A 22907-nucleotide genomic window follows, 5' to 3' on the forward strand; every position below is an offset into this window, starting at 1 on the left:
GGAACTGCACAGCTATACTCGAGACTTTGTGATATAACCCACAAGGGAAAAAAAATCTGAAAAAGAATATATATATGTAGGAGTTCCTGTCATGTCTCAGTGGAAACGAATCTGACTAGGAACCATGAGGCTGCAGGTTCGATCCCTGGCCTTGCTCGGTGGGTTAAGGATCTGGCATTGCTGTGGCTGTGGTGTAGGCCGGCAGCTGCAGCTCTGATTCGACCCCTAGCCTGGGAACCTCCATATGCTGCAGCCCTCAAAAGACAATAACTAAATGCCATCTTCTCCTATTAGGAAAAAAAACTCCTTTGCATCTCAAAGGGCTTGGGCAGAGATGGCCGCTGGCACACACCCATCACCCCTCACCCCAGTCAACTCCAGATGGGCCACTCGAGGTCACCTAAGACTGAGGTGAGTGGCCCGATATGAAGTCGATACAGTCAGTTATTTTGAGACTTAAACTCCACCCCCTCCTGACCTGCCCAGTGCGAGCTGGAAGGCTGATCCCAGGGGTCTCTGTACTCGACACGGGCCGCCCCCACGCAGGCCCCCTGTCGCAGGAGAACGGCCAGAGCGCCGCAGAGGCACCCGGGGCGAGAAGTCGAGGAATCGGCAGCACCGCGCTGCAGTGGACCCTGCGGACACCCCTTCACTGCACTGCCTCCCTCCAAATCTTGGGCAAAACCAAGGTCAGCATCTCCTGCTGGACAGACGTCCAAACTCACTTGACCAAAGGGATCTGGCAACTTGCTCCGTGAACACCCAGCAGGACCCGTGTTCACAGGAGCTCTTGGAACCTTCTGCACACACAGCGGGCACGTCCATCATGGCTGGCGGTCGCCGGGGAGACTCCCCATCACCATGGTTCAAAAGCCACGTGGTTGTATTTTGCACACAAACCACGAGCTTTGCTACCTGGGATCTCGGACCCGAGTACAGTACAAGGGGCAGATTTAAGGGCATCCGGGGGCCAGCAGGGAAATGTCTTTAAGCCCAGAGCCGGAACCTGGAACAACGGTGCACACAGTGGGTGGGAAATCAGGAGAGCAGAGGAGCAGCCTCAGGACACCAGAGCCATGGGCCCCCTCCAGGTTCTCCCCCGCCCCCCAAGGAAACCCGACAGCGGAGTCCCCAAGGGACGTGAAGAGAAGTCACAGACAGGCAGGCAACAAGTGCATCGGACAACGCTCCGGCGGCAGGAGGCCCGGAAGCATCTGGCAGTGTCACGCACGGGCAGGGACACAGGCCAAGAACTCACAGACCCGCAGGGGAGGCCTGGCCCGGGGACCACCTGGGAGAACAGGCACCTGGGCAGCGCCTGCACACCCGGACCTGCCAGCCTGCCCGCGGGGAAGCCCGCGGGGAGAGAGACACTACATGCGCCAGACACCCCCCTGCAGAACCGGGGTGCAGAGGGAGCCCTACTCACAGCACCTAACAGGGTGCCACTGGCTCCACGGGGGTCACAGCGGCAGATCTCAAACCAAAGCTGCATGGACGGCACGGGCCGCCGGCCCCGACGCCACGTCACACACTCACGGACGCCGCAAACCCAGGGAACAAAGCGCCGCCGCGCTCCTCACGGGTCCTTGAACGGATCCCCAACATTTAAAAGGTAAACGCACACTGGCAGGTTCAGGGGGTCAAAGGGGCTTGATTTCAGTCAACATAGGATGAGCCTTTATTTCTGTTTTTAAGTCTCCTAAATGCCAAAAGGCATAGAGGAAAAGACGGACACAAAGAGCAAAGCCTACGTGGGTAAACTTGCAGGAGGTCCCCAGGCTGGAGGCAGAAAGGAGAAGGAGCGGCTGCGGGAGGCGAGAGGGGGCTAGTGGTTAATGCGGATGGTTTCAGGTCAGAATGATGAAAACATTAAAACGGGGGGGAAAAAAAGCAGTTGAAATGGGAAGGTGTGTTATGTGTATTTTCCCACAATTTTTTTTTTTTTTTTTGTCTTTTTAGCTATTTCTTGGGCCGCTCCCACGGCATATGGAGGTTCCCAGGCTAGGGGTTGAATCGGAGCTGTAGCCACCGGCCTACACCAGAGCCACAGCAACGGGGGATCCGAGCCGCGTCTGTGACCTACACCACAGCTCACAGCAACGCCGGATCGTTAACCCACTGAGCAAGGGCAGGGACCGAACCCGCAACCTCATGGTTCCTAGTCGGATTCGTTAACCACTGCACCACGACGGGAACTCCTTTCCCACAATTTTTAAAAATGCAGCACTGCAAAAAGAGCGAGCCAGAACCGCTGTACGGGACGGGGAACTGTATCCAGCCGCCTGCGACGGAACTCGATGGAGAATAAGCTAAGAAAAAGGATCTGTGTCTGCGTAGGACGGGGTCACTTTGCTGTACAGCAGACACGGACACAACACTGCAAATCAACCCTTAAAAAAAAAGAATGAGGCGGGGCCGGATGAGCTCAGAGGGAATGACTTCCAAGACACGTCATTAAGTGAAAGGCAAATCCAGAGTCAGGAAGAAGCGGGCAGACCAGACACGCACGCAGCTGCCCATCTGCGTAGAAAAGGCTTGGCAAGGGCGACCGAGAGCCAGCGCCCCCCCCCACCGGCTCAGGGCGACAGCAGGGGGACAGCAGGAGGGCTGGGAGGCCGCGCGGCTCCAGCACCCCCCCATCCAGGGCTCTGACCCTTCCAACGTCAGGAAGGCTCCGGATACCAGAAAAGGCAGGACCAAAACACGCAGGACACGGGGAGGGGGGGCTCCCACGAGGAACACGCCCCCAACGACGGAGGCAGGGAGACTGGAGGCCGTGAGGGAGGAGCCCAGGTGCCACTGTCCTCACTGCCTGAGGTGGCCCCAGTCACCCAGGGCTGGCAGTCTCAGCAACCACGGCCCCGCGCCGGGGAGCGGGGAGCAGGGAGCGGGGGCCAGGCTGGCAGCTGCTGGAGGGAGGGTTTCCGAGCAGAGAAGGGGCAGAGGGCGGGGATCCTGGCAGGTGGGGAGGGATTCGGAGGCAGGGGCGGGATGGACTCCTTCTCAACAGAAACACCAACGGCTGATACTCTATGGACAGCCAGCCGGTGCTCTCGGGAAGCCCCGGGATCACGAGAGCCGGGACTACGGAGGCCGGCAAACAGGCGGCCGGGCAGGACGGGGCCTTGGAAGCGAGTCCTGCCCAGAAAAAGGACGAGATGGGGGAGGGGACGGGATCCTAAGGGCTGCAGGTGGATCAGGGGCGCCGCACTCGTCCCGGCTCCAACATCTGTCCCTTGGGAGCACGGGCCATGCCGGGTGACTTGGGTCCGAGCACGCTGGAGAAGTGGGCCCGCCCACCACTCACCTGCGGAGAAGGGACTGCTGGAGGCTCCTGCAGGTGCTCAGGGACTCGCCGGTGAAGAGGTGGCACACGACGACGTGCAGGCAGCGTGCCATGAAGGCCAGCACGGCCTCGGGCTGCAGGGTGCCGCTGCGCGACACCAGGCACAGGCGTTGCAGCGCAGAGCACTGGCTCAGCGCCTGGAAGAACTGGGCGTTGGCGCTGAAGTAAGGCTGCTCCAGCCTGTGGGGGGACAGGGGACAGCGTGAGACCACGGGGAGGGCCCGCCCACCACGCGCCTGGCCCGGGACCCCCAGCACGCCTCTGGACGCTAAGGAGGGCCCAGACCGGCATCCCCACGGCCCGCCTACACCGCGGCCCCCCGAGGGCACGGATCCCCAGGTCCACCTGCAGGTCCGACACAACCAGCTGCCCCAGACCCAGCCACATCGCTGTGTTGGTGGCGCTGCCTGCTTGGTGCCGAGAGGAGAGCGGGTGGGAGCTCAACTGTGGCCCCCAGAAGACCTGCTGCAACCTAACCCTCAGCACCCACGACGCCTGAGGCCTTATCTGCAAGCAGGGTGTTTGCAGAGGTGACTAAAGGTCGTGGGGAACTGGGGTGGGATCCAGTCAGGGACACCCAGGGAGCCATGTGACACGTCCACAAGCCAGGGAACACCCAGCACTGCCAGCAGCTGGGGGACCGGCCTGGAACAGGCCCCCCAGAACCTCCAGAGGGACCTTGGACCTCCGGCCTCCCAACTGCCGGAGGATGACTCTGTTGGGTTTTTTGGTTGCTGTTTTGTTTTGTTTTGTTTTTTTTCATTTTTGGCTGCCCTGCAGCATAGGGAGTTCCCAGGCCAGGGATCAGATCTGAACCCCGGTTGCAACCTAAGCCACAGCTGCCGCAACGCCAGATCCTTAACCCACTGTGCCAGGCCAGAAGCGAACCTGCACCCCAGCGCTCCCAAGATGCTGCCAATCCCACCGCACCACAGCAGGAAACCCGACTCTGTTGTCTTAAGCCACCTGGCTCGGGTCATTCGTCAGGGCAGCCCCAGGACACGAACGCAGAGGCCGGGGGAGGGCGCTGAGGGCACTAACAGAGCCAGAGAGCCTCTGTACTATATTCCCCAGCAAGACCACAGGGCAACGGCACCTCCCGGAAGAAAACAAGACAACGTGCTAACGAGGGCCAGCCCTGGCGACCAGCTCGGGAACCGTCAGCAGTACCTCCGCCCCTCACAGGCACGGAAGCACAGCTGTGCCTTTTTTTTTTTTTTTTTTTTTTTAGGGTCGCACCCGCAGCATATGGAGGTTCCCAGGCTAGGGGTCTCATTGGAGCTGTAGCCTCCGGCCTACGCCACAGCCACAGCAACCCAGGATCCGAGCCTTGTCTGCGACCTACACCACAGTTTGTGGCAATGCCAGATCCTTAACCCACTGAGAGGGGCCAGGGATCAAACCCGCATCCTCGCGGATACTGGTCGGGCACATTTCCACTGTGCTAAAACAGGAACTCCTGAGGTGCTTTTAAAACCCACCCGCGACTGCCGAAGGGAGGCCCCGGACACCCTCGGGGCTGGTGGAACTAGAGGAGACATCTGCCCAGAGCAGGCAGCCACACAAGACCCACAGGGACCCCCTGGAGGCCTGTTTTTCCCCGTAAACTGACAAGGCCAAGTTGGTGACTTCCTGGGATGCCCTGAGACAGGGGTCTGCAGCCATGGGGGCTCGTGAAGAGAGAGAGAGACGCCTCTGAGATGAGCAAGGCCCACCCCCACCCCCGAAAGGCGGGGGGCCTGGATGGGGGACAGGGTGTCGCCGTCCAACACCCCCAAGGCTTCTGGGAGGAAGGAGAGCCCAGGTGCTCTGCGCGCAGCGACGCCCTGGGCGAGGCGGATCGGGACGCGGGTAGAGGGTCATCAACAGGCCCCTACGAGAGCCGCGTGGGCCTCGTGCACCAGTCTCCGTCGTCCCAACACCCGGGGACACGAACAAGGCACAGGACGGCGAAGGGACCTTACTCTTAGGTCTGTTCTGAGCTGTCCTGCACAGGTGCCACCAGTCACCCAGTGAGACTGGTTTGTTTTATTTTAATCACATGTAAGGAGAATTTCCAGGAAGCTCCTGATGATAAAGCTGACGGGGGAACGCAGGTCCCTTTGCGATAGGATTTTGAAAAGCCTCACGCGCCCGTGTGGCAAGAAGGAAGCCCCCGGCAGGGCTGCGTGGGGCCCAAACACCAGGGAAAGAAGCTTGGTCACAGATGAGAGCACAGCCTCGCCCCTGGACGCCCCAGAGTGGACGTCACCCCTAAAGACCCAGGGCAAGTCAGGGAGCGGGGGCCAAGGACAAGAAGGGCCTGAGCCCAGAGGGCTGGCAGAAGGCTTGGCTGCGGTGCGGCTATTTGGAGAAGCTCACGTTTCTTAAGAAAAGGTTTGAACATACTTGGTTCTATCTTTTCAAAAAATCCTACAGTTGGAGCTCCCCCAGTGGCTGTGGTGTTGGCCGACAGCTACAGCTCCGATTCGACCCCTAGCCTGGGAACCTCCATATGCTGCGGGTGTGGCCCTAAAAAGCAAACAAAATCAAAAACAAAAAACAGTAACCAAAATGAGTAGCACTAGCCACGTGTGGCCTTTTTTTCTTTCTTTCTTTCTTTTTTTTTTTTGTCTTTTTAGGGCCGTACCCATGGCATATGGAGGTTCCCAGGCTAGGGGTCCAATCGGAGCTACAGCTGCCGGCCTACACCACAGCTCACGGCAACACCAGATCCTTAACCCACTGAGCAAGGCCAGGGATCAAACCCGCAACCTCACAGTTCCTAGTCGGATTCATTTCCCTTGTGCCACGATGGGAACTCCGCCACTTGTGGCTTTAAAAAAAAAAAAAGTAACCCCCTCCCACACACACAAAAAAGTAGGAGTTCCCGTAGTGGCTCAGTGGTTAATGAATCCAACTAGGAACGCATGAGGTTTCAGGCCTTGCTCAGTGGGTTAAGGATCCGGCGTTGCCGTGAGCTGTGGTGTAGGTTGCAGACGCAGCTTGGATCCCGAGCTGCTGTGGCTCTGGCGTAGGCTTGGCAGCTACAGCTCTGATTAGACTCCTAGCCTGGGAACCTCCATATGCTGCGGGTGCAGCCCTAGAAAAGGTAAAAAGACCCAAAAAAAAAAAAAAGAGTAAACCTAGGGAGTTCCTGCTGTGGCTCAGAGGAAACAAACCCGACTAGGAACCATGTGGATGTGGGTTCGATCCCTGGCCTCGCTCAGTGGGTTAAGGAGTCAGCGTGTTGTGAGCTGCGGTGTAGGGTGCGCACTAGGCTTGGATCCTGAGTTGCTGTGGCTGTGGCAAAGGCGGGTGGCTGCAGCTTGGATTCAACCTCTGGCCTAGGAACTTCCATATGCTGTGGGTTCAGCCCTAAAAAGCAAAAAATTTAAAAGAGAGAGAGAGAGAGAAAGAGACAAAAACTCCTACAGTAGCATTCCTCTGCAGCCCTGGAAGTGGCAGAGCTGGAGGTGGGTGGGAAGGGCTGGCCAGGCACTGCTGAGGTGCCAAGTTCCTAGCAGGGAGGAGGCTATGCTTCGCCCCCAGGTGGCGAAGCGGGTCTATGCTACCTGCTGGGGCTCTAGCTACTCAGGCAGACAGAGGATAGAGACGGGGGAGACAGAGCTGCGTCTACAGCCTTTCAAACAGTGTTTTCAAAGCACCAGCCACTAGACTCGCCCCCTGGAGGAGGCCCCCGTCCCAGGGGCAGGCCTGGGGGGGGGGGGCGTGCCCCGTCCCCACCTGGCCAGCTCCTCCACGAGGCGGCAGCATCTGCACTAGGGACAGGGGAGGAGGAAGCGGCTTCGCCCAGCAGTCCCTCAACCTTGACCTGTAAGGACTTGGCCTCTGAAGCTCGCTCCCTAAGACCACCTGGCCTCATGGATACTCTGAGGGCACAGGCAGGCGCTGGGGCCGCCCCCTCGCCTGCCTGCCCAGCTCTCCGGCCCCAGCTCCGAGCAGCATCCAGGCCCCCAGGAACTGCTTCCAAGAAGGCCTCTTGCCCAGAAGCTGCCCTGGTCCCCAGGTCAAGGGGCAGCCGGGTGACGAGGTAACACTCTCCCCTGCCAGGCAGGGCTTCTCGCCAGGCAGGGCTTCTCACCAGGCAGGGCTTCTTCAGTCTCGGGAAAGAAGGCGCCCCTCTCCATCCAGCTTGCAATCCCGCCACTGCCGAGGTGTGGCACGCGCAGCCCCAGCAGGACGGTGTTCCTGCACCGTCTCCCCGCGGGAGCGGCCCTGGCTGCACAGCCCTGGCTGCAGAGGCGGCTCCTGGCCAGGAGCCCCGGCTGGCACAAAACTCGAATCCATGGGCCTCGCTGGTGGGGACAGTGGAGGCGGTGGCCGCCACCATCTCAAAACATCCCACGGGAAGTTCAGGAGCTGCCCGGGGAGGAGGCCCAGGGAGGCGGCCCTGCGAGCGGCATGCCAGCCTCTCCTAAGCGCGAAACCCTTGCCTCTCTGCAGCACCTGCCCATGGTGGGCGGGTACCACCTGCGCCTCTCACTCCAGCCTCCTGGGCTGGGCCTGCCAAAACCACAGGGACCCAAAGGAACGGGGCCACTTGGCCAAGGTGTAGAAACCAGCGTTTGTCCTGAACAGGCAGGTCCCGGCTCCGATCAGATGTGGTCTCAGCACCCAGGGCACACAGAGAACCCATTATGGGTGCCGGTCAGGTTCTCGGGCCAGCGCACAAAACCCACTTATCCCGAGTCCTGCAGTTGACCCCAGCCACAAAGTCATGCTGCCGTCACGGCCCTGCTCCTGGGGAAGCCCTGGGCCACAGGGCCACCCAGACCCCGAAAGCCACTCGGTGACCACTCAACGATGCTGGGTTCCCCTGCGCAAAGTCCAACGGCCCAGTGAGCCAGGACACGCTCCCAGCCACCCACAGACCAGCTGTGTCACCTGAGCAAGTTCACCAACCCTCTGGGCCCCACCTGACTCATCTGCAAAATGGGACAAGAATATCTACACAGCAGGGGTTGTTAAAATGTCAAATACCTAGAAACATCAGCACAGCACCGGCAGCCACCCAGATACAAGCAAACAGCAGTGGCCTCTGTGCACTCCCCCATAGCTTCCAGAACAACACACACCCCCGCCGGCTCCTGCTCAGCCTCCTCTGTTGATGCTTCCTCCTCCTGACAGTTCCTGCTGGCAGGGGACAACTTCGCCCTGCAGGGGGACCCAGGCCCCTCAAACTCACCTGTGGGCAGCCTGGTCCCTGCCCTCCTCCCTCGGCTCAAGGGCTCAGGCCGGAAGCCTCAGCAACCCCGAGCCCATCATGCCTCTCCACCCACCCCTGTCATCAACGCCCCGTAATCAGCAAACTGTGAGCGAGCAAACAGGCCCAGACTGCCGCTTTGGCCTGGTTGCTTGCTCACCGTTCCACACACTCACTAATCTCTCTTTTTAACCAACAGTCCTGGAGGAGGATCACGTGGTTCACCATAGCAGGGTTAGAAAAGGTGCAAGGTTTGATGGGGTGACCAGAAATCCAAAGAACTGATGGCAAAAATGACAAATCCAGGGAATTCCCGTCGTGGCACAGCAGAAATGAATCCGACTAGGAACCATGAGGTTGCAGGTTCAATCCCTGGCCTCACTCAGTGGGTTAAGGATCCAATGTTGCCGTGAGCTGTGGTGTGGGTCACAGATGCAGCTCAGATCCTGCATTGCTGTGGCTGTGGTGTAGGTCGGCGGCTATGGCTCCGATTCGACCCCTAGCCTGGGAACCTCCATATGCCGTGGATGTGGCCCTAAAAAAAGGACAAAAAAGATCCCACCCGCAAAAAAAATGACAGATCCAGAAATACCTCGGCTCTGAGTTTAGTTGGATTAGAACTCAAACGCTCACTCAGGCTCCTGGAACTAAGGAATATTCAATTCCTGATCACGGGACTCCAACAGAATAACAGGACAGTGGACCTGGTAGTTTTGTGTCTGTTGGACGCATTTTATGATCCATTTGCAGCTTCGAGTTACAACGTGTGGACAAACCGACCACACACTTATCACTGCTCCTTCCCAAGAGGCCACCGATGTGACAGGAAGGGCAGAGAAAGGGACAGGGTGGAGGAAGCACTGGACAGAGACGAGCCAGCGAAAAGGGAGGCGCTGAGAGAGATTCAGGCGAGAAGGACAGAATCCTCTGAAAAAGGCAGTCCGGGCCCTCCGTCCTGCGAAGGGCGGCGGTCTGAGCCCCCCATTCCCGGCAGGCAGGTCCCAGCTCCAATCAGATGTGGTCTCGGCAGCCAGGGCACACAGAGAACCCATTATGGGTGCCGGTCAGGTTCTCGGGCCAGCGCACAAAACCCACTTGTCCCGAGTCCTGCAGCTGACCCCAGCCACAAAGTCACGCTGCCGTCACAGCCCTGCTCCTGGGGAAGCCCTGGGCCACAAGGGCTTCCCCACTCTGCCAGTCGCTACTGAGATGCAGGTTCAATCCCTGGCCCAGTGCAGTGGTTAAGGATCCGGTGTGGCCACAGCCGTGGTGTAGGTGGCATATGTGGCTTGGATTTGAGCCCTGGCCTAGTAACTTACATATGCCACAAAAAAAAAAAAAAAGTACAGCTCCCCTCTCCCCGCCCCCCAAAACAGTGGTAAAGCTGGGTAGAATGCCCAGGTGTGACGCCCACCCCCTCCGCTCTGTAGTTAAGACTGACGTCCCCCTCGTGACCGCCCCAGGGGCCAGGATGACGTGCCGCGCACACCGACCCGTCAGGCGCCCCCGCCCCGAGACTCTCAGCCCCTGGAGGGCGGGTCTGCACCCCGCCTGTCTCGGCAGGCCTGCAAACGCCTGCCGGCGCCCCCTTCCCCACGGCGCCCACAGAGGCGCCCTCACCTGAGGTCCTTCAGCCGCTTGCAGTGCTGCAGCATGTCCGAGAGGGCCGACGTGTAGACCACCTTCCCCATCATGCCCAGGTTGGCCAGTGAGAGGGACTGCAGCTGCTGGCACTGCAGGCCGATGCTGACCAGCCCGGAGCCCGTCAGGATGCTGGGCAGCTGGGCCAGCGTCAGGTGCCTCAGGAAGGCCAGCTGGCCGATGGCAGCCACCTCCGAGTCCCCGACGCTCTGCGCCCGGCTGCAGGGCGGGAGGGAGTTGCGGATGGCGGGCTCGTTGCGTGGCATGGCCGAGGAGAAGTTGGAGCCGATCAGCTCGAGGCGGTCCAGGAAGGGCACGCTCTTCAGCAGCGACCAGAACACGGAGGCCGGCTGGGGGCCCGCCTGCCCGGGGAAGGGGCTGGGGCAGGTCTGCACGCCCACGCGGACCTTCTTGCCGAAGCCGCGGGGCACGGCGTGCATCGCGGGCTGGGCGGGCGCGCGGTCGGCCCGCGGGGCCGAGTCGGCCACGGCGCAGACGGGCAGGGACAGGGAGCGCAGGTGGCGCAGCCGGGCCAGCAGCTGGCAGAGGTGGCGGCCGGGGCCCTCGGGGCTGTGGTGGTGGGCGGCCGACAGGTTGAGGTGCCGCAGGTTGCAGCAGGCGGCCACCAGCGTCTCCAGGATGCCGCTGTCGATGTCGTCCTCCGCCTTGCGGAGCAGGGAGTCGGGCGCCAGGCAGTGCACGCAGCCGCTGAGGTTCAGGCTGGCCAGGCTCCGCAGGTCCCTCCCGCCGTTGAGGACGCGCTGGATCAGGTGGCCGCCCGACAGGGCGCAGCGGCTGAAGCTGAAGTAGAAGGGCCGCCTGAAGGTCATGTGCTGGAGCAGGGCCGAGCCGTTGAGCCAGGACTTGGGCAGCTGCAGGGCGTCCAGCGCCACGTTGCGGGCCATGGACTCCAGGAGGTTCTTGGTGGCCCCGCTCTCGGCGAAGCTGCCGGGCACAGAGATGAGGAAGGCGTGCAGGTTCTCGGGCGTGCGGTCGCTGAGCACGGCCAGGTACAGGCGCACCACCTCCTGGTTGATGTAGCCGGGCGCCAGGCGGGCGTAGAAGACGCGCAGGTGCTGGTAGTGCGGCACGTTGCTCTGGCCCACCATGAGCTGGCCCGACAGGACGGCGCCCTCGCGTGTGCGGTCCAGGATCTCGAAGTAGAGCAGCAGCTTCTCGAGGCTGGTGCAGCAGGGCACCACGCCGTACGAGGGCGTGTACAGCGTCTGCTTGAGCTCCCGCACGCGGCTCAGCGTGGCCTTGCACTCGCTGCTCAGCTGGCTGGCGTCGAAGCCGGGGCTCACGTCGATGGCCAGGGAGCGCAGGTGCTGCAGGGCCGACAGCACCTTGGAGAGGCGCAGGGAGGTCAGGTGGCAGCCCGCCAGGTTCACCTTGACCAGGCCGCGGCAGCGGGCCACGTGCTCGACGGTGGCGCCCGACAGCCAGTAGCAGCCGGCCATGCTGAGCTGCTGCACCTCCCGGCCGATCTCCCGCACGAGCTGCTTCACCTTGTCCTCGCTGGCCTGCGGGCAGGGCGGGAGAGGAGGAGAGGGGCTGAGGCGCCAGCCGCCCCCACCGCCCTCGCTCCCCCGGGGCGTGCCCTCCCCCACGACGGTCAGGGGGCCACCCCGGCCCCTCTCCAGCTAAGGAGGGACACTCGGGGCCAGAACCGGGGCCTCCGCCCCTCCAGCAACCGTCGGGAGCCCCGGGCAGGAGGGGCCGGCAGGAGGGGCAGCCCCTGCGGACAAGTCTGGGGGCTCCTGGAAAGGCGACACACAGTCACCAGGTGACCCAGCAACCCCTCGGCCAGGTGTGCTCCCAGGGGACTGAAAGCGGAGACCGAGACAGACGGTCGCGGCCGCACTGCTCTCACGAACAACCCCGCCACCCGTCCAGGGAGGAAGAGGGGCCCATCCCTGAGTGGAATTCCACTCCCCACGGGCCGGCGCGAAGCTGTGACGCGGCTACGTGACCCTTGAGGACAGGGTGCTCAGTCAGCGCCATCCTCGCTCAGTCAGTCACAGGCCACATGCTGCATGAAACTGCCGGAATAGGCAGCATCAGTGACGGAAAGGAGAACAGAGGTCCCCAGAGGCCGGGGAAAGGGGAATGGGACGGACTGCTCCGTAGCTGCAGGGGGTCTGCTTAGAGGCATAAAGTTTTGCAAAGAGCGAATGTATTTATGGCTCTGGAACTGCACACTGAAAAACGGTCAAGATGGCAGCGCTCCCGCTGTGGCACGACAGCCATCACTGGAAGCGCCGGGACGTGGGTTCCATCCCTGGCCCAGCACACAAGGCTGAGCATCCGGCACTGCCACAGCTACGGCTCGGGTCGCACCTGCAGCTCAGATCTGATCCTTGGCCCAGGAGCTCCATGTGCCTGGGGATGGCGGGGGCGGGGGATGGTTAAGACAGTTAAGCTTCATGTTAAGCGGGTTTTTTCCCCAGTCACACAAAGGAAGCAGGTCCTGGAAGAAGGCTCTGCCTGTTACTTTCCTTTACATGACATGTGCTTTCACAGTGATGAGTGTTCCTCAAAAATCTGGCCCGGGAGTTGCCGCTGTAGCACAGCCGGGACTGATGGTGTCTCTGCAGCGCCAGGACAGATCTTCCACCCCAGCCCACGCAATGAGTTAAGGGTCTGGCACTGCCACAGCTGTAGCAGAGGTCACAACTCCGGCTCGGATTGGATCCCTGACCCGCCCAGGAACTCCATGTATCTTGGGGAAGCCATCCAAAAAAACCACCTGGCCCGGATTGCTTGAGAGCCACGGTATGTCCAGCCGGGGCCCAGCAGCCACCAGGGCCTTTGGAAAACAAAGCATCAAGCATCCGTGTACGTTTCTGATCACTTCTCAGGGCAAATGTCCACCCAGGGAACCGTGCAGGCGAAGGACACGCTCCAAAGAGTCTGTGCTGGGGCGCCTGCCCCGCCCCATCCCATCCAGGAAAGAACCCTTGCGGGCAGAAGCCTGACCCTGCACTTCGGGGAGTAAGCTCAGCCCCCACAGGGGAGGAGCACAGGTCTCTCACAGAAAGAACCAGAGCTCTCAGGGGCCTCATTCCAGGTTGCAGAGGCATCACTTCCCAAACAGCAGTAACAGTTAGGAGCCCCTCCCAGTCTCCAAAAATTTGAATTAAGGTCAAGACCTCTGTTTAAGATACATCATTGGCGGGAGTTCCCATGTGGCTCAGTAGAACTGAATCCAACTAGTACCCATGAGGACGCAGGTTCAATCCCTGGCCTTACTCACTGGGTTGACAATCTGGCGCTGCCATGAGCTGTGGCATAGGTCGCAGAGCGGCTCAGATTCGACCCCTAGCCTGGGAACTTCCATATGCTGTGGGTGCGTCCCTAAAAAAAAAAAAAAAAAAAAAAAAGAAAGAAAGAAAAAGAGAAAAGGAAAGAAAAGAATGAATGGCTATGTGTATATGTAACTCAATCACTTTGTTGTACAGCAGAAGTTCTCACAACACAACATTGTAAATATCAACTCTACTCCAAAAAAACTTTAAAAAATGGAAAAAAAAAAAAAACCAGCACAGGAGAAAATCTGCATGACCTCAGGTTTCACAAAGATTTCCTCAACAGAATACAAAAAGCATGAGCTCAAAAACTCAATAAATTGGGAGTTCTCGTCGTGGCTCAGTGGTTAATGAACCTGACTTGCATCCATGAGGTCGTGGGTTTGATCCCTGGCCTTGCTCAGTGGGTTAAGGATCTGGAGCTGCTATGAGCTGTGGTGTAGGTCGTAGACACAGCTCAGATCCCGTGTTGCTGTGGCTGTGGTGTAGGCCCGTAGTTACGGCTCCATTTCGACCCCTAGCCTGGGAATCTCCATATGCCGCAGGTGCAGCTCTAAAAAGACAAAAAAAAAAAAAAAAAAAAAAAAGCAAAAAAACTCAATAAATTGGACTTCAACAAAATTTAAAACTTATGCTCTTCAAAAGACATCGTTAATGGAGTTCCCATTGTGGCGCAGTGGAAACGAATCCAACTGGGAACCATAGGGTTGCAGGTTCGATCCCTGGCCTTGCTCAGTGGGTTAAGGATCTGGTGTTGCCATGAGCTGTGGTGTAGGTCGCAGAGTGGCTCAGATCTGGCAATTGCTGTGGCTGTGGCGTAGACCAGAGGCAACAGCTCTGATTAGACCCCTAGCCTGGGAATTCCATATGCCGCAGGTGCGGCCCTCAAAAGACGAAAGAAAGAAAGAAAGAAAAGACACTGTTAATAAATGAAACAGCAAGGCAAAGACTATGAGAAAAAATATACACAATCCATACATCTGACGAAGGACTTGTTCCAGCATATACACAAAGCTCATGAGGAAAAAGACAGACAATAACGGGCAAAAGCCTTGCTCAGACACTTCCCAGAGGACACACACATGGTCTGTGCACCTGATGAAAGCATAAGCCACGCCTCCGTCATCAGGGAAGCCAGGTTAAAACCACAATGAGATACCTGGTCCCCTGCGTCAGAATGGCTAAAACTGAAAAGACTGCCAACACCAAGTGAGGACAAGGACGCAGAGCTGCTGGGGGCGTTAGGCGGTGCCTCCCACCAGGACTCTGTGCTCCCAGCTCCCTCGGCATCACCCCCTGCAGGCACCCACCGGGGCCTGGCTGTGCCATCAAGCACCCAGCTGGTCCCCATCCTGCCCCACGCCAAGTGCCAGCTACGCACAGCCTCACCTCGTAGTCCTTCTGCAGCAGCACGGTGTGCGTGAGGCTCTTGTCCAGGCACAGAGCCGCGAGCTTCCGGCAGGTGCGCCGCACGTTCAGAACCAAGTCTGTGCTGGGGATGTGGCTCAGGATGTGCAGGAGGATCTCATCTGAGAAGCCCAGCAGGTGGGCACCATCTGCCACGGCGGCCGCTGCAGGGGGAGTGTCACCATCCTTGGACATGTCCTGAAACAAGGAGCACCAAATCTTAACTGCGGAGCGAGGGTCCCCAGTATTCTTCAAAAGCCCCTTCTCTTTCCTGTTTCTTTGTTTCTTCTTTGGCTGCATCCACGGCATGCCAATCTTGCCCAGCCAGGAATCAAACCCCACGCCATAGCAGTGACCAGAGCCGCTACAGTGACACCACCAGATCCTTAACTTGCTGAGCCACCAGGAAACTCCTCAAAAATTTTTCTTTTTCTTTTTTTTTTTTTTGGAAATTTACAAGAGATTCTTCCTACTTAAAAGTCAAGTCTGGCAGGTTTCCGACTCTACTCACAGCCACTGGCCAAGGCTGTCTCTCTGTGAGAGCTGCTATCCCCCCTCTGCCCCAAATGTCAGGCTGTGTGCTTAAAAGCCCATCAAGAGAGAAAGCTAACTCGGCTTCACCAATAAGAGCAGGGTCTCACCTCCCAGGGCCACTGGGATGTATAATGAGTTACCATCAGCTCCACAGAACAGGGTCAGACGCGGCTCTTTGCAGCACCATTATCAGGGGTGAGTAAAAGGTGAGAATGAAACGATAAAGCCCTTATAAATAAGACACAGCACCTACCAGACAAAGAACACTTTTAAATCTTAAGATTCACAACAAACAACAGAGATGGCACAACTTATCTCCACTTATCACACTTTCTGGTTAGACACCCGTGCTGCCATTTCCAGTAAGATGCCCACACAGTTATTGCTCCACTGTGCTCTGGCAGCTACCTGCAAAAAGTTTTCTAGCTACCGTGGGCTTCCTGGCCTACTGGGAGGGGCTTGTACAACCAAGAGGGCCTCAACCTGTGTTAGTGCGACGTGAAATCCCCAGATCAAGGCCGAGGAAATGAGGGAGTTCCCCGTGGCGCAGAGAAAAGACTCCAACTAGGAACCATGAGGTTGCAGGTTCGATGCCTGGCCTCACTCAGTGGGTTAAGGATGTAGCATTGCCGTGAGCTGTGGTGTAGTTTGCAGACGCGGCTCGGATCTGGCGTTGCTGTGGCTGGGGTGTAGGCCGGCGGCTGTAGCTCTGATTTGACCCCTAGTCTGGGAGCCTTCATATGCCATGGGTGCGGCCCTTTAAAAAAAAAAAAACAAAAACCCAAGGGAATGGGGATGCTCTAAGAAGAGCCCGTGGGGGGGTCCCTGGACCTTCCCAACATGCCCCAAAGGGACCTCCTGCCTCTCAAGGGGCCTGAGGGGCTGCCTCTCTGACACTCCCAGGAGAGTGTTCGGAATTATTTCCACCACCTTCTCCGGGAAGTCTGTCCGTGAGCCCGCCCCCTCCAGCCTGCCTCTTCTTCCACTTGGAAAGCCCTGCTGCTGCCATGGCAACCGCGAAGCCGGAGGAGGAAGGACCTGTCAGCACACCCCACACAAGCACCAGGAGTTTCCAGGGAACTCAGGCTGCGCCCGCGGCCAAGCCCTCCAGCCTGGAGAGGCTTCCTCCTCACATCCCACCCCTTCCACGGCGTCGCCCTCCCAGCCTCCCTTCTTCGCAGGAGGCAGCAGCCAGACTTGCCTTCACCTCCCCCTTCCCATCGGACGTATCTGCAGTCCTGGCTCCCTCCTCCCGCCCTAGGAGGGCAGAAGGCAGCATCAGACCCAAGGCCACAGCTGCCCCGGGTCACAGAATCCTGGGTCTAGTGCTTCAAACCATGAGTGACTTTCCTGAAGAATTTCCCAGACCCGATCATTTACCATACCAGGCCCCTGGTAACAAGCAGATTCTCTGGAGTTCCCTGGGGGCTCAACAGGTGAAGGATCTGGTGCTGTCACTGCTGTGACTCTGGTTACTGCTACGGCGTGGGTTCAGTCCCCGGCCCCGAGAACTTCCACACGTCCCATGCACAGCCCAAAAAAAAAAAAAAAAATCAGATTCCCAGACCCCACCTGAGGACTCCACCTTCAGAGGGGTGCTGGGACCAGGGGGATCCCCATCAGACAGCTTGGTACCTGGGGTCCTGGGGACGAGAGGGATGGGCTGGGCCTGAATTCACTGAGCAGCCTGAGGCACCCCAATCTGCAGGTTCATCAAAGTAAGAATGCCACCGCAGAGCACTCGGGACCTGGCACCAAACACCCTGTGCAACTCCAGCAGCAGATAATTTCCACGGTTACACTACTGAATACTGACTTGCTCTTAAAACCACCTAGACATTACAGGAACTAAAAAAAAAATCAGGCGTTCCCGTGGTGGCTCAGTGGAAACAAATCTGACTAGCATCCATGAGGATGCAGGTTCGATCCTTGGCCTCGCTCAGTGGGTTAAGGATCCGGCGTTGCTGTGGCTGTGGTGTAGTCCGGCAGCTTCAGCTCTGATTCGACCCCTAGTCTGGGAACCTCCAAATGCTGAGGGTGCAGCCCTAAAAAGACAAAAAAAAAAAAAAAAAAAAAAAAAAATAGCCACATGACCCAAAGTCAGAGGACAAGCATCATGTAAGGCGCGGCCTGATCAGCTGGGCCTAAAAGTGCCCTTTCCTCCACCACCAGGCAAGGTCTGTGCGGCGTCCTGAAAGCCCCAGCAGGGCACTGCCTGGAACCTGAGGAAATTCCGGTTCAGGGCCAGGTGATCTTTGTCAGGCGCATCCGGGAACCATCCGGCTAGAACCAGATGCCAAGATGAAAACAGCTGGGAGAGTAGGGCTTCAAAAAGATTAGTTTCTTGATAACCTGTGCTTTATGCACATTTTCAGAATGTGTAGCATGTCACATCTTTCAAAAAGTTAAGCAAAATTAAGTACCGGGAGTTCCCGCTGTGGCTCAGCAGAAAGGAATCTGACTAATATCCATGAGGACACAGGTTCAATCCCTGGCCTTGCTCAGTGGGTTAAGGATGAGGCTGTGGTGTAGGCCGGTGGCTTCAGCTCTGATTCGACCCCTAGTCTGGGAATCTCCATATGCCATGGGTGCGGCCCTAAAAAGACAAACACACATACCTACATACATAAAGTAATAAATAAACTAATAAAGTAATTTGAAACCTAGGTACCCACCCCCTCAAAAAAAAATCCCGTCAGATGTTTACTATCAGTCAGGCACCCAAAGAAATCACAGGATTTACAAATCAACTGACGAGGTGTCAGGGATGTACACTAAATAAGCCAGGAGGCAGGAGGGGGTGAAAGGGTCAGAGAGTAAAACCAATCTCCGTCACGTGTGAACTGTTAAAACTAGTGGACTAGTATCCATGAGGACGCGGGTTCAATCCCTGGCTTCACTCAGTGGGTTGGGGATCCGGTGTTGCCATACACTTCAGTTGCAGCTCTAAAAAGACAAAAAAAAAAAAAAAAAAAAAAAAAGGCAGAGCCCAACTCCTCAGAAACTCAGGGAGTAGTCTCCTGGGGAGCTGCTTTTTTTTTTTTCTATTTATGGCCACACCCAAGGCATATGGAAGTTCCCAGACTAGGGGTCAAATCAGAACGACAGTCGCCGACCTACACCACAGCTACAGCAACATTAGATCGGAGCCGAGGCTGCAACCCACACCACAGCCCATGGCAACACCAGATCCTTAACCCACTGATTGAGGCCAGGGATCGAACCCTCGACCTCATGGTTCCTAGTGGGATTCACTTCCACTGCGCCACAACGGGAACTCCCTGGGTAGCTGCATTTTAAACCCAGCAAGGACTTTCAAATCGGACCACCGCATTCTGGCATCAGGTAGTGGGGATGGTTGGACAAACGTGAATGTGTTTTTTAAAACCACTGCATTATTGGGAATTCCTGTTGTGGCTTCAGTGGGTTAAGAACCTGACTAGTATCCGTGAGGATGCAGGTTCGATCCCTGGCGTCGCTCAGTGGGTTAAGGATCCAGCGTTGCCCTGAGTTGTGGTGTAGGTCAAAGACGCAGCTCGGATCTGGCGTTGCTGTGAGCTGTGGTGTAGGCCGGCAGCTGTGGCTCCAATTCGACCCCTAGCCTGGGAACTTTCCTATGACATGGGTGAGGCCATAAAGAGAAACAAAAAACAAAAAACACTGCATTATGCACTTTAAACATGTAAATGTGGCCCAAGAGTTCCCCTGTGGAGCAGCGGCCGGGTCACTGCTGTGGCACAGGTTTGATCCCCGGCCAGGGAACTTCCACACGGTACCAGTGCGGCCAAAAGAAAAGTGTAAATTTTATGGCATGTCAATTATAAGCTCAACCACTCAATCAGTAATTAGACTATCCCAGAGAAACGGACCGGGACTTCCCGTCAGGACAGAGCAAGACTTCCCCCTCTCCCCTCAAGCCAAGAGATGCTCACAACGCAACAAGAAGCCTCGCCGGGCAAGTCCCGACATGTGCTTCAAGGAAAAGAGGGGCCTTGGGGCCAGCACCACAAAAGACCAAGGTCCCAGAAACAGCCCCCGCCAAGCACACGCAACTACCCAGAATTTGTAAAGGCAGCCAGGCTTCCCCCGCCGCCGGACCCTTCCTGGGGAGCGGGTACTCTCTGGGCCTTCAGTCCTACCACCAGCGTGTAGGTAGGTACCACACTCTCCCCCTCCATCAAGGGGGCACTTGTGGAGTTCCCGCTGTGGTGCAGTGGGTTAGGAGTCCAACTGCAGCAGCTCCGGTTGCTGTGGCAGCACAGGTTCCATCCCCAGCCCAGGGGAGTGGGGTGAAGGATCCAGCGCTGCCAAAGTGGGTCGCAGCTGCGGCTCAGGTTCAGGACCTGAGCCTGGGAACTTCTGTATGCCTGCAGCAGGGCCATAAAACAAAACAACAGGAGGCAGAGGCACTTCTGAGTCAAATCCACTTCCCGTGAGGAAGAGCTGTCAGAAACCCCAGTCACCTTTCAGGGACTCATGCGCCTTCCCCTCCTGGTCCCCAGAGGACAAGCAAGCCCCTAAGATTTAGGAGGTACACTCCACAGTCTGACTTCTGGGTAACTGTTACAAATACAAGTGCCCACAGGTACACAGGAAGGTAGTCAGGAAGCAACAAGGGGGAAGACCCCATATCCTGGTCTGCAAAGAAAATACCTTGCACCACATTACAGATTTGTGGAGCACTGGGCGAGAAATTCAGGATAAGTCACGAGTCCCCCAGGTGAAACAGTTTTTCCCCCACTACCCTCCAAGTCACAGAACAAACAGACTCAGAGAAAAGCGGGCTGAACAGAAACCGAACGTCCAGAGGTGGAGGAGGAGATGGGTAGTGCGCAGGGAGGAGAAACGTCTCAGAGCTCCAAGGGCTGAGAAAAGGCACGGGGCCATGGGAAGAGGGCCTGGGAGGCCTAGCGGAGCTGGAAACTCTGGGGAAGGGAAAGGGGAGAGAAGTCTGGGGATCAGGACTGCGGGAAAGCGGTGGAAAACCGAAGGTTGAGAGGGCTTACGCCTTCGGCTACAGGGTGAGGCTCTAGGGAGCGGGATGGCACAAGAAGGGGGCAAGGGGAAAGGCCAGGGTCAGGATGGGAAGGAGCGGACGAGGCCAAGGCCACGGTCAGCGCAGGAAGGACCTAGACAGGCCGACGCCGGGGTCGGGGGTGGGAAGGCCCGAGCGGACCCCGCGTCGGGGTCAGGATGGGAAGCACAGAGCCAGCCGAGGTGAGGACGGGAAGGATGGAGCGGGATAGGGGGCGGGACGGAAAGGACGCAGGGGACCCGGAGCCGGGGTGGGGAGGACCGAGCGGGGCCAAAAACGCCGGACAGGGAGGAGAGAAGAGCGAGGCGAAGGCCGTACCTCTCCGAAGCTGGCCATGTCGAGGGCGGGCCGAGCCGCGGCCGCTGGAGCCGCAGCTCCGAGGCCTCCAGCCTGGTGAGCCAGGATGCTCAAAGCCGGCGCGTCCGCGGCTCCACAGAGACCCGAGCAGGGGGCGGGGGCCGCTTCCACTTCCGGCGCCCACTGACACGCACTTCCGATTCCCCGCGGGCAGGCCGCGCGCGGCCGCCATGTTGGGTGCGGCGAGCGGTCGCGGCCCCGTTAGGGCGCGGGGTGAGCCTGGGAAACCTGGCCGGCCCCTGCTTGCTCTCTGACCTCGTCTCCCTTTTTTCTACCTTCTGCGCGCCCCTTTGCGGCCACAAGGGCTTCCTCATGCCGGCCCAGCAGTCTCCTGCCTCCAGGGCTTTGCATTTGCCTGTCCCAGTGGCTGCGGTGTTCAGAAAGCACCTGTCAGAGAGCTGGTCCCTGACCACCCCGCAGAAAATAGCATCGCCTCCTCATCCTCTCCTTATCCTGTGTTTTCTCGGGTTTGATTGCGGGCTCAAAGAACTCCATAGTTCTTTGCATCATCTGACCTACTGCATCTTTTTTTTTCTGTCCTCCCACGATAAACCGTATGTCCCGGTACCTCTAAAGCTGAGCACTGAATAAATATTTTCTGGGTAAATTACTGTATGGATGATATACTCTCACCTGTAAACCCTTTGAATTTAAAAATCATTTACCGAAGGGAGTTCCTGTTGTGGCTCAGCAGTAACAAACCCAACTAGTATCCCTGAGGATGTGAGTTCATGGCATCCCTGCCTCCTGGAGTTCCCTGGTGGCACAGTGGGTTAAGGACCAATGTTGTCACTGCTGTGGTTCAGGTTTAATCCCAGGCTGGGGGAACATCAACATGCCACAGGCACAGCCCAAAAAAAAAAAAAATGTACTAATAAAAATGCTCATGGGGGAGTTCCCACTGTGGTGCAGCAAGTTAAGGACGTGGAGCTGTCTCTGAGGTAGTGCAGGTTCACTCCCTGGCCCAGTACAGTGGGCTAAGGATCCAGCTTTGCTGAAGCTGTGGTGTCGGTCGCAGCTGCAGCTCAGATTTGATCCCAGGCTCAGGAACTTCCATCTCCTGAGGGCACGGTCAGAAAAGAAAAAGGGGGAGTTCCCGTCGTGGCTTGGTGGTTCACGAATCCGACTAGAAACCATGAGGTTGCGGGTTCGATCCCTACCCTTGCTCAGTGGGTTAAGGATCCGGCCTTGCCGTGAGCTGTGGTGTAGGTCGCAGACGCAGCTCGGATCCTGCGTTGCTGTGGCTCTGGCGTGGGCTGGTGGCTACGGCTCCGATTGGACCCCTAGCCTGGGAACCTCCATATGCCGCAGGAGCGGCCCAAGAAATGGCAAAAAAAAAAAAAAAAGGAAATGAAGATGTTGACTGAGCCATGCTCCCTCCAAAGGCTCAAGGGAGAATCCTTTCCTGCTTCTTGCCAGCTTTCAGGGGTCGCCAGCAACCCTTGAAGTTCCGGGGCTGGTAGCCATGTGCTCCGAGCTCTGCCTCTGGGGCCATCTTCCTCTTTGCACACACATTGGGGGTGGGTTGGTGGGTGGGTGTGTAGCCTCTCCTCTTCTTTTTTTTTTTTTTTTATTGTCTTTTTGTCTTTTGTCTGTTGTTGTTGTTGTTGTTGCTATTTCTTGGGCCGCTCCCGCGGCATATGGAGGTTCCCAGGCTAGGGGTTGAATCGGAGCTGTAGCCACCGGCCTACGCCAGAGCCACAGCAACGCGGGATCCGAGCCGCGTCTGCAACCTACACCACAGCTCACGGCAACGCCGGATCGTTAACCCACTGAGCAAGGGCAGGGACCGAACCCGCAACCTCATGGTTCCTAGTTGTATTCGTTAACCACTGCGCCACGACGGGAACTCCCTCTCCTCTTCTTATAAAGACACCAGTCATGTTGATTTTTTGTGTGTGTCTTTTTAGGGCCACACCCACGGCATATGGAGGTTCCCAGGCTAGGGGTCCAATTGGAGCTGTACCCGCCAGCCTACGCCACAGCCACAGCAACACAGGATTTGAGCCGAGTCTATAACCTTCACCACAGCTCACGGCAATGCCAGATCCTTAACCCACTGAGCGAGGC

The 22907-nt window shown here is 57.9% G+C and overlaps 1 protein-coding gene across 5 annotated transcripts in view; it reads right to left on the minus strand.

Moving 5' to 3' along the window:
- Positions 1 to 20969, minus strand: part of FBXL18 (F-box and leucine rich repeat protein 18) — a 47822-nt gene extending 26853 nt beyond the window's left edge. Inside the window, exons 1-4 of one of the 5 annotated variants that reach the window (XM_021086046.1) lie at positions 15553 to 16048; positions 14894 to 15109; positions 10176 to 11719; positions 3311 to 3529 (exon numbers count right to left, since the gene is read on the minus strand). In XM_021086046.1, the coding sequence (XP_020941705.1) occupies positions 3311 to 3529; positions 10176 to 11719; positions 14894 to 15109; positions 15553 to 15588 (2015 nt within the window). In that variant the 5' untranslated portion in view covers positions 15589 to 16048. Of the gene's footprint in view, positions 1 to 3310; positions 3530 to 10175; positions 11720 to 14893; positions 15110 to 15552; positions 16051 to 20798 lie in introns of those variants that run through there. The other 4 variants (XM_021086042.1, XM_021086043.1, XM_021086045.1 and 1 more) reach the window with 4 other exon arrangements.

This window comes from Sus scrofa, chromosome 3, assembly GCF_000003025.6.
Source record: "Sus scrofa isolate TJ Tabasco breed Duroc chromosome 3, Sscrofa11.1, whole genome shotgun sequence".
Lineage (NCBI taxonomy): Eukaryota > Metazoa > Chordata > Mammalia > Artiodactyla > Suidae > Sus > Sus scrofa.